Genomic DNA, 14,306 nt, shown 5'->3' on the forward strand with positions numbered 1-14,306 from the left:
TGAATGAATCACACCTGCATCGCGCGGATCACGTAAAGTCATTCCCCCGTGTGAGCACGTTTCTTAGTCTTCCGTGGACCAATTCCACGAGGCAACTGATTCGTGAAATTTAAAGAGACGACATTTTTTCCGTGGGGTGGAACTGTTCGCTTTTATTGCCACTTAGGACCTCGTAAAACAGTCAATCCTCCTTGCTGCGAACGATTTTTATACTATCGTACACCTCGGCCGCCGTATTTATTTTCTTTCACGGCTCGAATCGTTCGTTCCTCCGAATTATTCTCGGCACACACGTAGCGTTCAACGGTGTCCTCCCTAGCGGGACAACCGTGTGTGAAATTGGCTCGTGAATTATGTGTAATTTGTCACACTAGCCTGCCAGCGGCGCCGGACCGCGACTTCGCGGTTATAGCAATGGCTGCGCGCCCAACGTAAACGATCCAGCGTACATGTCTCTTCACGCGAAACTGACCCTTCGACTGCGACCACTGTCGTGCAATTATCCTAAAGGCGCGTTTCCACGCGTGTAAAACGCGTGGGACACGCTGCAAGGACTCGACTTATCGGACCGAACTGCGCGTTCCGACTGTTGCGCAACGATACGTGGTGCACATACACCTGAGTCTATTATAAAGGGCTGGGGATAGATAGACGAAACCAGAGGTTAATGTTGAAAGTACTGAGGATGTCGAAACGATTGATTTGTACATCTTATAGAAATTATTCAGATGTTATATGAGTGAAAATGACATTTACAATATTAGTATTTAGGTGTGATTCTATGAGAAAATGTAAATAGAAAAAGACAATAAAATTCTTTCGAGTGATGCTTCGTATTCAAGACAATCGAAGGTAAAAATTTGTTGGATGCATGGGGCAATGGAACAGGACTTGGCTAACGCGTCTGATCATCGTATTCCGTTTCCACTTATTACCAGCGCAAGTACACGCGTTTCAGATGAATGTTCAAACACAATTTCCTCGAAAACGAAATCTCAAACGAAACAAGTTTATCCTTTTTTTTACTTATTACATCTTATAGAATCACGCTTTGCCCAGTTGTACTACCCTACATGAAACACCCTCTATATTATGTACATTTTTTAAAATTTGTCCATAAAGAGGACAAATAGGACTACATTCTCAATTTTTTCAAATTTTTCAATTGGGCCCTACTATTATACAATTAAATTTCGTTAAGACAATTGAAAAATACACGGTTAAATATTATTATTTTTAACTGATATAATTTTTATTCGATACTTTTATGTCTCCACTGTAAGTGTCCACAAAGCACATTTTGATCAGTTCGCTAGTTAGTTACGATTTACTGAAAAAAGGTTGACCCTAAATTTCCAGCAGCTGTAAAATCAACAATTTAAAAAAATTTTAAAAATCCTCCGAGTTACGTTCATATATCGCTAAAGGCTACAACATATCCAAATTTGAATAAAACCCGAAATGGTGCTCCAGAAAGTGTCCGATTTCGCGTGGAATGACCCAATATTACACAATTTAATTTAGTACGCATTCAATACCGGTAGTCCCGCTGATAAAATATCGACGGTACAATCAACTTCTAAACGGACCCAGTTTCGTATTCTTTCGCGAGCACGCAATCGTCGTTTTAACGTGTATCACCTAGTTCCCAACGTTAACGGTACAAGCGCTCGATCAGAGTCAGTTGCATATTCATAAGTAAATGGAAACAACCGAGAGCCAATCTGTTCAGTTTTAATGTCACTTCGCTGGCCTGGCGACGCTCACGTCGAATAATAGCGGGGCGTGTGCCAATTTGGAGCGTGTTTCCCTTATTCCTGGACGAATCATCGTCCTCCTCAAAGGACGAAAAAGATACAATCGCGTGCGTGTAACCTTCATGACGCGCATGGAAAATGTTAATATCTCTCATTAAGGGCCCAGCGCACCTCCTCCCCGCGCGAGCCCCAGCTGACTTTTCGTTTTATATGGAAATCGTTATTATGCATCAGGCCCTGGCGTTCCGCACGTGCAGCATTATGGTGTTGCAGGCGATGCGGCCGGCTGGTATGCGGCCTAGCCAAGCCCCGTTATACCGTTCGATGGTGAATAACCCGACGTTAACGTGGCGAGTGACAGTAAATAACCGGACAATCAGATCGTGAAATCATTTCCTTGATCTTTTCGTTAACGCTTCTGTGATTCCCTCACCGAGCTTTCCGTTCTGTACAACTGCGGCCACGGAATGCATTTGTCCGGAAAGATGCGTCCCGGGCACGTGCGCGCGCATCGCCACGGAACGCAATTTCGTGAAGATTTATTTATTCCTTTTTTTCGTTGTTTTTCGCGTTGGTTCGTTATTAGAAAATAATATTCGCGTTCTGCTCGACGATTACGGGCGCGTGGATTTATGTAATTGATCTTATAATAAATTGCATAACTCGCGGTCACAGACTGAATCGGTGTAACGGTTCGAAATATTTTAACGAAGCCCCTGGATTTTAAATGATCGATGGATCTAAAAGCGTTTTAGTATGTGTCTGGTGGAAAGGATTCTACAAGGTGGACAATGAATTACTGTCGAATTATTGGGTTTGGCGAAAAAGTAATGTGGGATTTCTGCAGTGGATGATGCTTCTTAGTTTTTGTATCTAGATCACTGCACCTAACCTGTAAAGTATGTATGCATTCTGAGAGATGACACTTCAACACCTGGTTTAAAGAGAAATCGTTACATTTGGAATAAATTGTGCTGAACTGACCCTATTTTGAGAATCAGGGTCGAGAACGAGTACTTTCGAGCAATTTAGCTTTTTTATTTGTGGAAAGAGATAAACGTGGTTCGTAGTGGTTCAAGAAATTCCGTGATATAGAGTTTAAGTCTGGCGGATGATGAACGATCGGATAGGCCTATCGTTATTAATAATTGAAAATAATACACGTTACACTACAAGCAAGATTGCTGAAATATTGAAAATATCGAACTCCCGCGTTATTTAATAAAGTTCCCTATATTTCCAAGAAATAACTATTATCCCGTACTGAAAATTTCGACGTTACTTTTCGTCCAATCCAATACTAGCAAAGCTAACATCTTTTTTCTCTTGTGTAAATGGTAATGGAAAAGGTAACGAGAACGCCTATACTTAAATGCACTTCATGCTCTCCCAGAATTTTCGATATTGTTTTTTCCTTCCAAACCGGTACGGGAAACATTCGTTCCTCGCTGGGTCACCCCTTTTGTTATTTTACGCGTCGTCCATGCACCGATATTTCCATACGCTCTCCGTAATTCCCGTTCCATCGTAGTTCACCAATCGAAATTCTAAACGAACGTGGAACGAAACCTTCGCCCAAAATATTGTCAATCGCGCTTATCCACGATACACGAGGCGTCCAGAGCTGCTAATCCTCGCGGATCATCGCCAGCAGCCGAGAAGTTAACGGTGACGCTTAAAAGCGAAAATCTCGCGAGAGCGCAGGGAACATTTCACGAACGGGATTTTCCAAATAACGATCGTAGCTTGCGCGGAACCGTGGATTCACTTGTGACTTGATGGTAATTCCATTAAATTCGCGGCAATTAATTTCACGTGCGAGATGGCGCTGAGGGGTACCTCGTACCCCGACGAAGTCATCAGTTATTCAACAGTCGGCCGGTGGCTCGAAACGTTTAATAAACAATTTCCCCCGAGTGTCGGCCACCTCCGCCTTTTCTACCCCCTTTTTCCTCCACTTTGCAGTTCGCTTCGTGGGGCGAAAGCCGCATCAAAATCCCGTAATACCCAAAGTATGCGAAACAAACTTTAAATCTCTCGGACACAGGCCGCCGAACTTCGTATCAGGCCGGTCCCGTTGCCTGACTTCCATCAAAACGCGGGAAAACTTTCGCCGTGACAGGGTTGGGTGGACCAGGCCACTTCTTTCTTGAGGCTACTTATCCACCTATATCGTTTATAAAGTTCCCTCCCCGTCGCGATCTACCGTCGCGATTTTCCTCTATCGCGAAGGAGGACGCTTCGCAAAGCCTGCGCTCTGTACACGCTTGCTCTGCCTCTCTTTTATACTCTGGGGCCACTCGATTCGCGCGTTTTAAATAAAGGCCGAACGATAAGAGTGAAAAATGACTGGCTGGCAAGCTCGAGCGCGCTTCGAGTGGATATACATATCCGAGAGAGCAACGGTGCCGCGGAAGACTGTACAGAGGCGTCCGCCTTTTGTCTCTTTTGTCGGATGGGGACAGGGAGTGGGGTTGTACTGTGAGCCGCGCACGAAAAGAATCGACCACGATGAAAGCGGAATCGCGAACACCCGGTATAGGAAGTGAACGTGTAACAACGAAGACGTGTGTAACGCGAACGCGTAGAAGTTCTTTTACGGGCTTGATGGAAAACATCTACTTCGAGGTCTTGATGGTTGTGCAGTGAGTGCGCAGCACGAGTGATATACTCGGTAATGTACGAATTCAGTAGTTGTTTTCGAGAAGATCGAGGATCTCGTGGTTAGCAATAATGCTATCTTATAAAATGATTTTCAGGAAATACATTGAATTGAAATTCTATTGAAAAATTATGAGAATAGTGAATTATGTAGTTGTACACATTATGTATTTTTAGACAACAGATTGATAATTAATTTTGACTATTCTTTAATCTGAAATGTTGGGAGAGTAAATGGAGTAGTAAAATGATACTTAAATTTCATGTATACAGTAATGTTTCCCCCTTATAAATTGATTTTTTGAACGAAGCCGAGCCTCTGTTTAGCTTTTCTTAGCTTGAGTTGTGGGGATAACGCCGTTGGTCGTGTCGGATTCATCGAGGAATTCCTGTACTTACAATACACGTTCCAAATTTTGCGTTCAAACAATTTGAAATTTCCGTTTATGGAAAATCACAGATTAAATTAAATACTGGTGTGCACCGATGTTTAAGAAAAGAAACAGGACTGAATATGAGTAAGTCTGTGACCCACTATACAATTTAACATGTTATTCCACTTAACGTACACCTGAGAGACTGAACTATTACCGATATAAGAAAAAGATAATTGACCAAATGACAAATGACAATGGTCTGGTTGCTTAGTAATCATTCGAATAAGTGAGTCTGAACAAGTAAAAGGAGGGCGCTTTGAATTATGTAGCTACGAACACATTCCTTCTGTACCGTAATTTAAATCGACTGAACGTTAGTTCAATGACATTTATCACCAGCAAATTAGACACAGGTATTACAACTGCATATTAACAATTTGTCACGGTAGAAGCTTTGCAATAAGAATTCCCTGTAACGGGCGCAAAACAAAGTGTAACCAAAGACGTAAGAAACGGCGAGGGGAAAGAAAAAATCATTTATCTCCCGTTGTCGCGCGGTACACCTGGAATATATTATCCGACGTCTAATTACCGGCAATGTCCTATAGCAGCGTGCACTAATTGTAAGTGGTTCTTTCGGGACAACGAACGGAGAGACGGCTTGTAGACGAATGAGAAGGAATGGTAAGTAGACGGTGCTCGGGTCGCCGTAAGACGATCCTATCATTCAGTAACGGAGCCTCGGGTACAGAAATTTCGTGATCGTGACGCTCATGCTATATCGTCATTGTCCCATCGTCGATCATGATCCACGGTACATGGGGCCTGCGAACCTACCACTCGTCCCGTTTTACGAGAAACAAATATTCAACGCAGAGGAACACTGATGGAGGTAGCTGTATTTCTAGCGGGACATCGGAACGAATTCTCGTGTTTACGTTCAGACGTTTTTTTGCTTTTATCGTGGCAAATGAACGTTTTATCACGATTGTAAATACACTCGGAATTTTGTCTCTAACTGTGCATTCCAGTTCGTAGTTATATTTATAGATTTGTAACGAAAATTCCTTTCTCGTGTATACGTACTTTGTATTATAAATCAAAATTGTGGGCACTGATGATAGTAGCGACGATACGGAACAGATATTATTAGCTCCTCCGAAGTGTTCCTATATAATTTTGTATGCGAATATTGTGTACAAAATCAGTCCTTTTCAATTTTCATTTTATAATACTAACAAAGTACCGTTCAATGTATTCCAAAGCTAACGTTTCTAACGCGCCAGTAACACGTTTCTATGAAATCCATTAGAAATCAATCGAAGCAGTTTTGTCTATGTCGCGGTAAAGACCGTTAAGAACGTTTTTCCGCCGCGAATAAAAAGTATCTCGAAGTGTCTGGTAATGCAGGCATGAACCGGTAGCAGGAAGTCTCGGTTAACGAACTAGACAAGCGGGCCAAAAACATTAGCAATGCTCGATTTGTAGCGTTATACACCCGATAATAGGAAAGAACATCGGTGAAAAGACGAAAAAGACGTTTTGCTCGTAGTGCATTTGATACAGGAAGCTAATGTCAGGAAGCCATCAAACCGTGACGATGTCAGTCTCGTCCTCGAGCCAGAGAGACCCGTCGAAGATCGGCCGATCCGTGGTCTATCTTTCTCTCGTTTCTTGCCGCCCTTCTTGCATCCGGCCGCTGTCTCCTCCTCCTCTCCGATTCTTCATTTTTTTTGTGTTCTTATTCTCCTGTCGTACGCTCGAAAATGCCACGAAGGCAAGTAAGCTTGACACGACCAATTTTACGGTGCACGACCAATCTGACGCAATTAGCTGTTTAAAATCCAACACGTCCGACTTAACGTCGTCGGTTGCTGGCCTATTTATAATAGACGATCGTGGGGAGGGGAAGCCGGCGGAGGTGTTGTTAAAAGAAGCAAAAGAGGACTTTGTAGACGACGTCAAGCTGTCAGAAGCAGGTATACCTGCACGTCAACTCGATAACTCGAGAAGTTTGCGGTAAACGATCGGGCCAGGGTGTCTCGAATATTTTGCATGTTCGTTGGCATCGCCTACTTTTTCCCTCGTACTCGAACCTGACCGTCCGCAAGTCTTCCCTCGCTTCCCCTTTGTTTCTTTTTTCTTTTTGTCGACGATCGTCGTCATTAGGTGCATGCTGCGAGAATCAAGTTTCCAGACATTGCCGCTCCGGCGTAGAGTGCGTGTACCGGCTGTGTTTGTGGTGGGACTTTTTTGCCAGCAAGATGGATCGTAACACTCTTGTAACTTGTAACGCGTATCCGGGCTCATTATTCGAACAACGTCGATGATCGAGCTGTGTGCAGATTCATGGCTAGATCACCGTTTTCCAGAGTAATGGACCAAAACAGAAGTTACATAGAAATGTATCGGTTCTTCCGTAAGTTTTTTTTTTCTTTCGTTGTTCAGTTCTTACTGAGATTTTTAAAAGACTGGATAAGAATCATTCACACAGCTTATCTTCTGTATGAAATATGTAAGTGAAAATAATTTATGTTTTATATATTTCTATACCTTTACATGTACTGTAATATATATTTTTTATGCCTTTTATTTTTTCTTATCATTTCCTAATATCTTTTTCCAAGGGGGGCATGAATTTGTACAATAGAACGATTAAAAGTGACATTTTTCAATTTGAAAATTTTCTTTCAATTTCAAAATTGACGGACAAAATTAACTAGACGATACGAGTTTCTTAGTTTACAATTGGTCGGTGTTACTTTTCTCTGGAAACAAGTGAAAGAGCTAAACAATTATAGATGCAACTAAGGTGGCCAGAAATGAATTGTAGGTAACTGGGTTTTCAAAACATTTAAATTTCCCAGAAATGAAAAATAAGTAATTTAAATGGTGTTGGAAGTAAAATATAGACTAAAAAACATCTCCAATTAAACGATATCCCTCCGAAAGGAGTATTATTGTTTTAGTGTTGGGAAGCGTCGACAAGGGGGTGGAATTGATATAAAACAATGCCTCCGGCTCGGTTTCGTTCCGGTTTGCACACATTGTTTTGAAACACGCGAGCCACCGAATGGATATGAATAAAGCGAGCGAGTTGATCGTTTGCTGATCCGCTTCCACGATGTTTTCGTAACCGTGACCCGTTGCGCGTCTCGTCCAACTTGGACAATTTATGTACTTCGGGAAAGTGAACGCAACTTTTTGAATAATTCCACTCCTTACAGAACGCTGCATCCTCGAGCGCGTTTCAAAGGGAGAGAACTCATGGGGCAGGAGCAACGGAAATTGGTTTTCATTGTTGTAAAAGTGTACCATCGCCATCCCCGTTCCCTTTTTCGCCGATTGTTTAAATTCAATTCCAAACTCGGTTGCGTCACGGTTGGAAACTTACTGCGGGCGGCGGTATAACGATTTTCAAGAACACGGAAGAATTTTCTCAACTCGTCAGCCGTAAATTATGTGACGGAGTAATGAATACTGGCGCTGGGACCCAAACAGGTCGCGAGTCGTATCGAGATGTAACAGAAACTCCTTGAATGGTTTAGAAATACCGTGAAAAACAAAAGATTTTCCTTACAAATATAATCAAGTTCTGACGGAATGTGTACGAATCATTAATGAAAATTTAGAAAAACACATATAATATATTTTTACTATACGTACACGACGTTTGTAATAGGTACAACTGAATAGAGCACGATAAAATAAAAACTGTAACAAAGTTAGACGTGTACTTTATTTTTATTTCTACTGTAATGAGTGAAACCATTAAGACAAAAGATAAGTTTCTATGCAATTTCTGTTTTTATAAATTAATCTATAGAAACGTGAATCTGCATAAATACCTACGTCGGTTGTATTTGTTTCCTACACAATGTAAATGTACACACAGTGTATACAGTGACTCATTTGTTTGATGAAAAACTTTTATGCAATTTCTATTTATATATTCTGCTTATTATGACTGTATCATCCATTTGTGATAAATTTTTCTTAATTTTTAAATGAAATATGCATGTTGTTAAATAATCTGGTGAAATAGAAGTGACAGTCTTTCGTGAACAAACTTGTGAGCCACTGTATGTATGCGTAAAATCGATAAAGTACGGATTACTCGATTCTTAGAGAATTTTAAGTGTACATTCATGCGTACTATTTGAAATTTTCAAAGCACTTACTCATAACATGACTAAGTGAATTATTTTAAATACTTCTTCCATCCTAACCCAATGAAACGAATCACGGATATCGAGCGATTAATATTCGTGAGTGCATGTTGAACTTGGCCTCGCCGCTAATAAACAATTAGAATCGTTTCCATGGACGGTCAGATGAACACGGCGGAACAATAACGGGTGTAATCGAAAGAGATCTCGCGAGCCATGCACCGTTTTTCTATAGATGCGGCAACTCATTTGCCACGTAATTAATGCTCACGAGTCCACCGGCCATGAACGCATAGTTTATATTAATTACACCCCGGAAGATTCAATTAGTGCATTTCTCATTACACTTACTTATACCAGTATCCATTATTCATAAGGAACCAGCGCGGTCGAGTTTCCTGACAATGCACGTGATCGTTACACACAGAGTGTATTGTTCCAGGGAGATTTTCGTACATGGATTTTGATAAAAATGCATCTGGAGCAGGCCCGACGACGTTAAGGTTGCCTCGCTAATGAAAATCTCTTTGGTGCTTCATTGTTAATGCCGCCGGAAATTTTGCAGTGCTCGTTAGATCCAGCAATCATTAACACATTGAATGTTCATCGGCCTTCCTCACGCCTTATCCTTGACGTCATAATGTGTAATACATTTTGGAAGTAATAATCGTATCACGTTTATTCCGAGTAGTGCGTTAAACATTGATGTGAAATAACTCTACTAAGCTAAGAATCCAAGATTCGTGATTCTTTAACAGTTAGAATTTAGTGAAAGATTGTGAAATAAGTGATTTATAGGGAAATTAATTATCATTGATATAACATTATAGGTGAATTTTTTCCACAAAACAAATTTAACAGCAGTATTCCCGACTCATCGTAAAATAAAGCCAAAGAAGGTCAGAATAGTTCCTCTGATACTCGAAAGCTTCACCTTTCTATTAAATCTTACATTGGCTTTCTAACGAACAATGTTTACTTTAAGTAAACTATTTAAAATATTATAAATCATTCAATTTTGCTTCAATACAAGAGAAAATTATATTTTTCAATAACGTCTCTATCTTAATTACTTCGTCCTTAACTTTCACTTTCCATGAATTTTCAAGATGAAAATTCAAAACGAATTCTTCCCATTTCTCCAAGTTTAACTTATCGTTACTTGTACAAACGAATAATAAACTACTTTTTCTAGTTTCTCTACTTGTTTTTAAAAGAATCAAGAACGCGTGAAAAATAACGGTTCACTCATTAGCGCACCCAACATTGCGTTTTTCGAAATGAATCGGTACTATCATTGGGCACTTCAAACTCATAACTCAAAACTCATTCATTTTTCCTAATTACCCTCCGTATGCAACATTAAATTTTGTATACGAGGCAGCCACGAGAATAAAATTATTATAATGCATCCTTGTTCTCCGGTAATTATCTTGTATCTTAACTGTGCTGCACATGAAAACGAACCTCCGGTTGCGTTAACGGAACCCCCTGTATAACTTTTAAGCAAATTGTATTTTTAACCGATGCAAGCAACCCAACCAGACAAAACTTCCCGCGGCGGCGGTACAGTTACTCCGTGGGTTTTAATTGAATTCGATCGAGTATAAAGTTTACTCCGTATTTACATCGACTCCGCCCCGCGCTAACCACCCCGTGGGTTCATCGTGACAACGAAAATCGAATCACTTATCAGAAAAATGATAAGTTTCAACGTACAAAATTCTGCGACGCGAGCGACATTAACTTCCAAACAGCCATTCCACGCGCAAATATTCGCAGACAAAGCGAAACAATAAAAAAAAGCTGTAGTTGATAAATCATTTAGCTCGAGAAAATTGAATCCCAAAATTTCCCGCGTTCGCACGTGCTTAATTAACTAAAACGAATTTTCGAATCGGATTTTTCTCGAAAAGACAAACCTACGTTCGATACAATTGATTTGTACCATTTTCGATTTATTTTCGCGTGAGAAATCATCTGTTTAAAATATTCGTCTGTTTTAGAGAGCTTTTAGAGCGTTTTCACTTTTGATGTTACCTTTATCAGGAAATGTTTCTCTTAACGATTTCGCAGAGGACGTTCGCGGTTTGGGACGTTCCCGTTTACTTTTCAAAATTACCTGAAATCTTCCGCGGGAATCGGCCAAGCTATAATATCGAGCCGGCGAATATGCGAGAAGCAGGCGTTCGCGCGTCGCCATTTTTTTTTTCACACCCTTCCGTCCGGTTGCAAAACTTCTCGTTCGAATGGGAGGAGAGGACAGTAAAAATGGGCAACGGCGCGATAAAACTTCAACACGTAATCCGGACGCGACGCTCGTGGCTGAAATAGCTTAAAATTGTCTTCAGTCCAACGCCTCGGAACGCGATGAAAGAGTAGGTCGAGGGGCGCTTGACAAATCCTTTGGCCGGGCTCTCGATATTTTTCGCCGACGTCTCGCGGAAATATCAACCGTGCGCGTGGCGAACGCGGATGCTGCCTCGTGAACATTTAAATGGACCGACCCGAATCGAAGACAGACGTAAAGCGATTATGAGACGGCTGTAGCAGATTTATGAGAATGAAGTATTTACCTATAGAATAAATCAATAAATATCTCACCACCTGATTCATTTTTCTACGTCCATAAATTTAACAGAGATAGAATTCTTGTGTTTTTTTAAAGCTGGCATTACTAGATGGAATTTCTTAATTGAATTATTTAAGTTGAATGAACTTATTACCGATGTCCTTCCTGTGATACCCAGGTGAATATCTCTAAATAGAGGGAATACTTTTGAAAACCGAACTCCTAAAATGAAAAAAAAATAGACTATTTTCGAAGAAAGTTTGGTTTTTACGAGATGAAATTATTCAATTTAATTGTATTCAAATTAAATTAAGTTATTGATAATTCTTTGTGGGATCTAGCTAAATATTCCTAAAAATAGGAAATCCTTTACAAATCTGCCATTTACAATGCGAAAAAATCTACTCTTTCCGGAAGAAATTCGGTATTCACATGATGAAATTTCGCAATTTAACTATTTCAGTTACGTGAACTCACTGATGATGCCTTGTGGTACCTAGCTAAATATCTTTAAAAATAGGGAATACGTTTCAAAATGCACCATCTACAACGCAAAAAAATCTACCATTTTCGGAAAAAATTCGGTTTCAAAGCCAGCGACATGGGAGACGAGGAACATTTCGAATTCACTGTGAACAACGTTTCAAGAAGACCAGATTTTCGATGGCAGTCGCTGCACGGAAAGTCTGGTATTTTTCGTACGCATTCGATACACGGTATATCGCGATACAATCGACAAACACGGATTACGCTACGTTGTATAATCCGTAAAATGCGCGATTAATAACGATCGTATACATATACACGAGCGACGAACACCGTACAAACTAGCGAATTTTATCAAACGCACAGCACGGATGCATCGTGGAATCGGTCAACGTGGGAGCGAACATTTTTCCAAGCAGTAAATCAGTTTTTTTCAGCCCGAATAGAACTGAATATTTTCAATGTCTCGTATCAGTTTTTTTAATTATCACGGAAGAGAACGAAACATTTACACTTTATTTAATCTAATAATTTCTGTAATATGTTCAGAAACTTTTGAAATATTTTAATCGTATGTTTTGTACTTCTTTAATTATTACTTTCAACAGTTTTCTCACATTGAACACATTTATTATAACTTTCCGACTTTCATTCGATGTTTTCTTTCTGATCTAAAATTTGTCAGATTTCTACATTTAATGCACAATTATCATGAATTAGCGTAATAGTTTTTTCTTACCACTCTAAAAATCTGTGCTTTGAAAATCCCAATTTAGCTCGTTTAAAAGATTCCTCATAATATAGACTAAATATCATGTATTCAGTTTTCCCTAGGAAACACTTACTACATTCATAACCGTAAACAATATCAATGATTCTAAAATAACTTTTAAAATATCTGTTTAATGGTCATCATCAATTTCCATCGATTCCTCACCCTACATCATGCATTCACAACATTAAACACCGATTTCCGTCATTTCCGGAATACCATCTCAAAAATCAACCGGCCATAATATCTTACTAACGAGCAGAGACTAAATCCTCGTAGAATGTCATACGAACAGGGAAAAATCTCTCGACAATACGCGATTGTACTTACGGTATATACCACCATATACATGGTATATACCATCCGTGCCATATCCCTCCCACCGATCGCGAAATTCTTCGACGGATACTTTCCTCACAATCGAACAAGCAAATAGCCGACCGACCGTCCGAATATCGTATTGAACCCGTTACGCTTTCAGCGAGGCGACTCACGTGCTGTATAAAGCGGGCCTCTCCCTCCCTGATCCCCTGTCTTCTCCGTACAAACGACACACACGTCTATTTTACCCATCGTCTCTCTCTCTCTCTCTCTCCCCCGGTCATTTAATCATTCCGCGGAACGCTTACACGTTTCATGGAATTCCCTTATTCGGGCCGCCCGCCGTCGGGGGCATACATACATGTACGATCCCCCGGATGCGTGGCACCGTTCAATGTCCACGGGTGTATCTGGTAGGAAGACTGATCTCAGAACAGTCTTCCTGACCCGTTTGACGTTTCCACCTAGAAATATCAACGTCGATCACGCAGGTCCATACGAACACACGCACACACATATCGACATGAACATTTCACGGTCGCACGAGCGAGCGAATACGATAACGATTCAATCTTACCTGGGTTGCTGTCGGCGTTCGAACTGAACAGCACGCACAGTCCCGTCTCGTAGTTCACCGCCAGGCAGGAGTCGTTCGCCTGACAGATCTCCAGACAGTCGGTGAGCATCAGGGTTCCTGGTATGGACTCGAGCATGTTCGTCGGCGCTGTGTACACGTAACCGGTCACCAGCTCGAAGCCCACCATTTCTGGGTCGCACTCGTCGGAACCGGCGGACGGGCCTGTGTAATCCGGCCCAGAAAACCCGGACGGGACCGCAGAGGAGGCCTGCTGCTGCTCAGCCGCGTGTGTGGACTCTGCGGTCGCCACGCGACCGTACCTCGCGATAGCCTGCAGCAGCAGTAACGTCGCGATGAACTCTCGTGTCATCATGCCGCTCCACCTGTCCGTGCAACTTTATCTGCGAAAAAAAATAGAGAAACACTGGGGTCAGTTAATTGTCCAGATTCGATTTCTCGAGAATGCGCTCGAGAGAATTACAGGACAGCTTTTGGTGCTGCGGGGAAGAGTATTGTTCACGGAATATTACTATAGAGGGTTTTGGGATTGAAAGTGTTTCTGAAGTGTGACTGAAAGTGTTTCACTACTTTCTCGAGTATATGTATGCCTGTAC

General features: G+C 41.1%; 1 protein-coding gene across 1 annotated transcript in view; it reads right to left on the reverse strand.

Annotated features, from left to right (window-relative positions):
- Nucleotides 1-14,062, reverse strand: part of LOC107187569 — an 89,453-nt gene extending 75,391 nt beyond the window's left edge. Inside the window, 1 exon segment of the mRNA XM_015575694.1 lies at nucleotides 13,693-14,062. Within this exon segment, the coding sequence (XP_015431180.1) occupies nucleotides 13,693-14,062 (370 nt within the window).
- Between the last annotated feature and the right edge of the window lie 244 nt (nucleotides 14,063-14,306).

Source organism: Dufourea novaeangliae, unplaced genomic scaffold (genome assembly GCF_001272555.1).
Source record: "Dufourea novaeangliae isolate 0120121106 unplaced genomic scaffold, ASM127255v1 scaffold89, whole genome shotgun sequence".
Lineage (NCBI taxonomy): Eukaryota > Metazoa > Arthropoda > Insecta > Hymenoptera > Halictidae > Dufourea > Dufourea novaeangliae.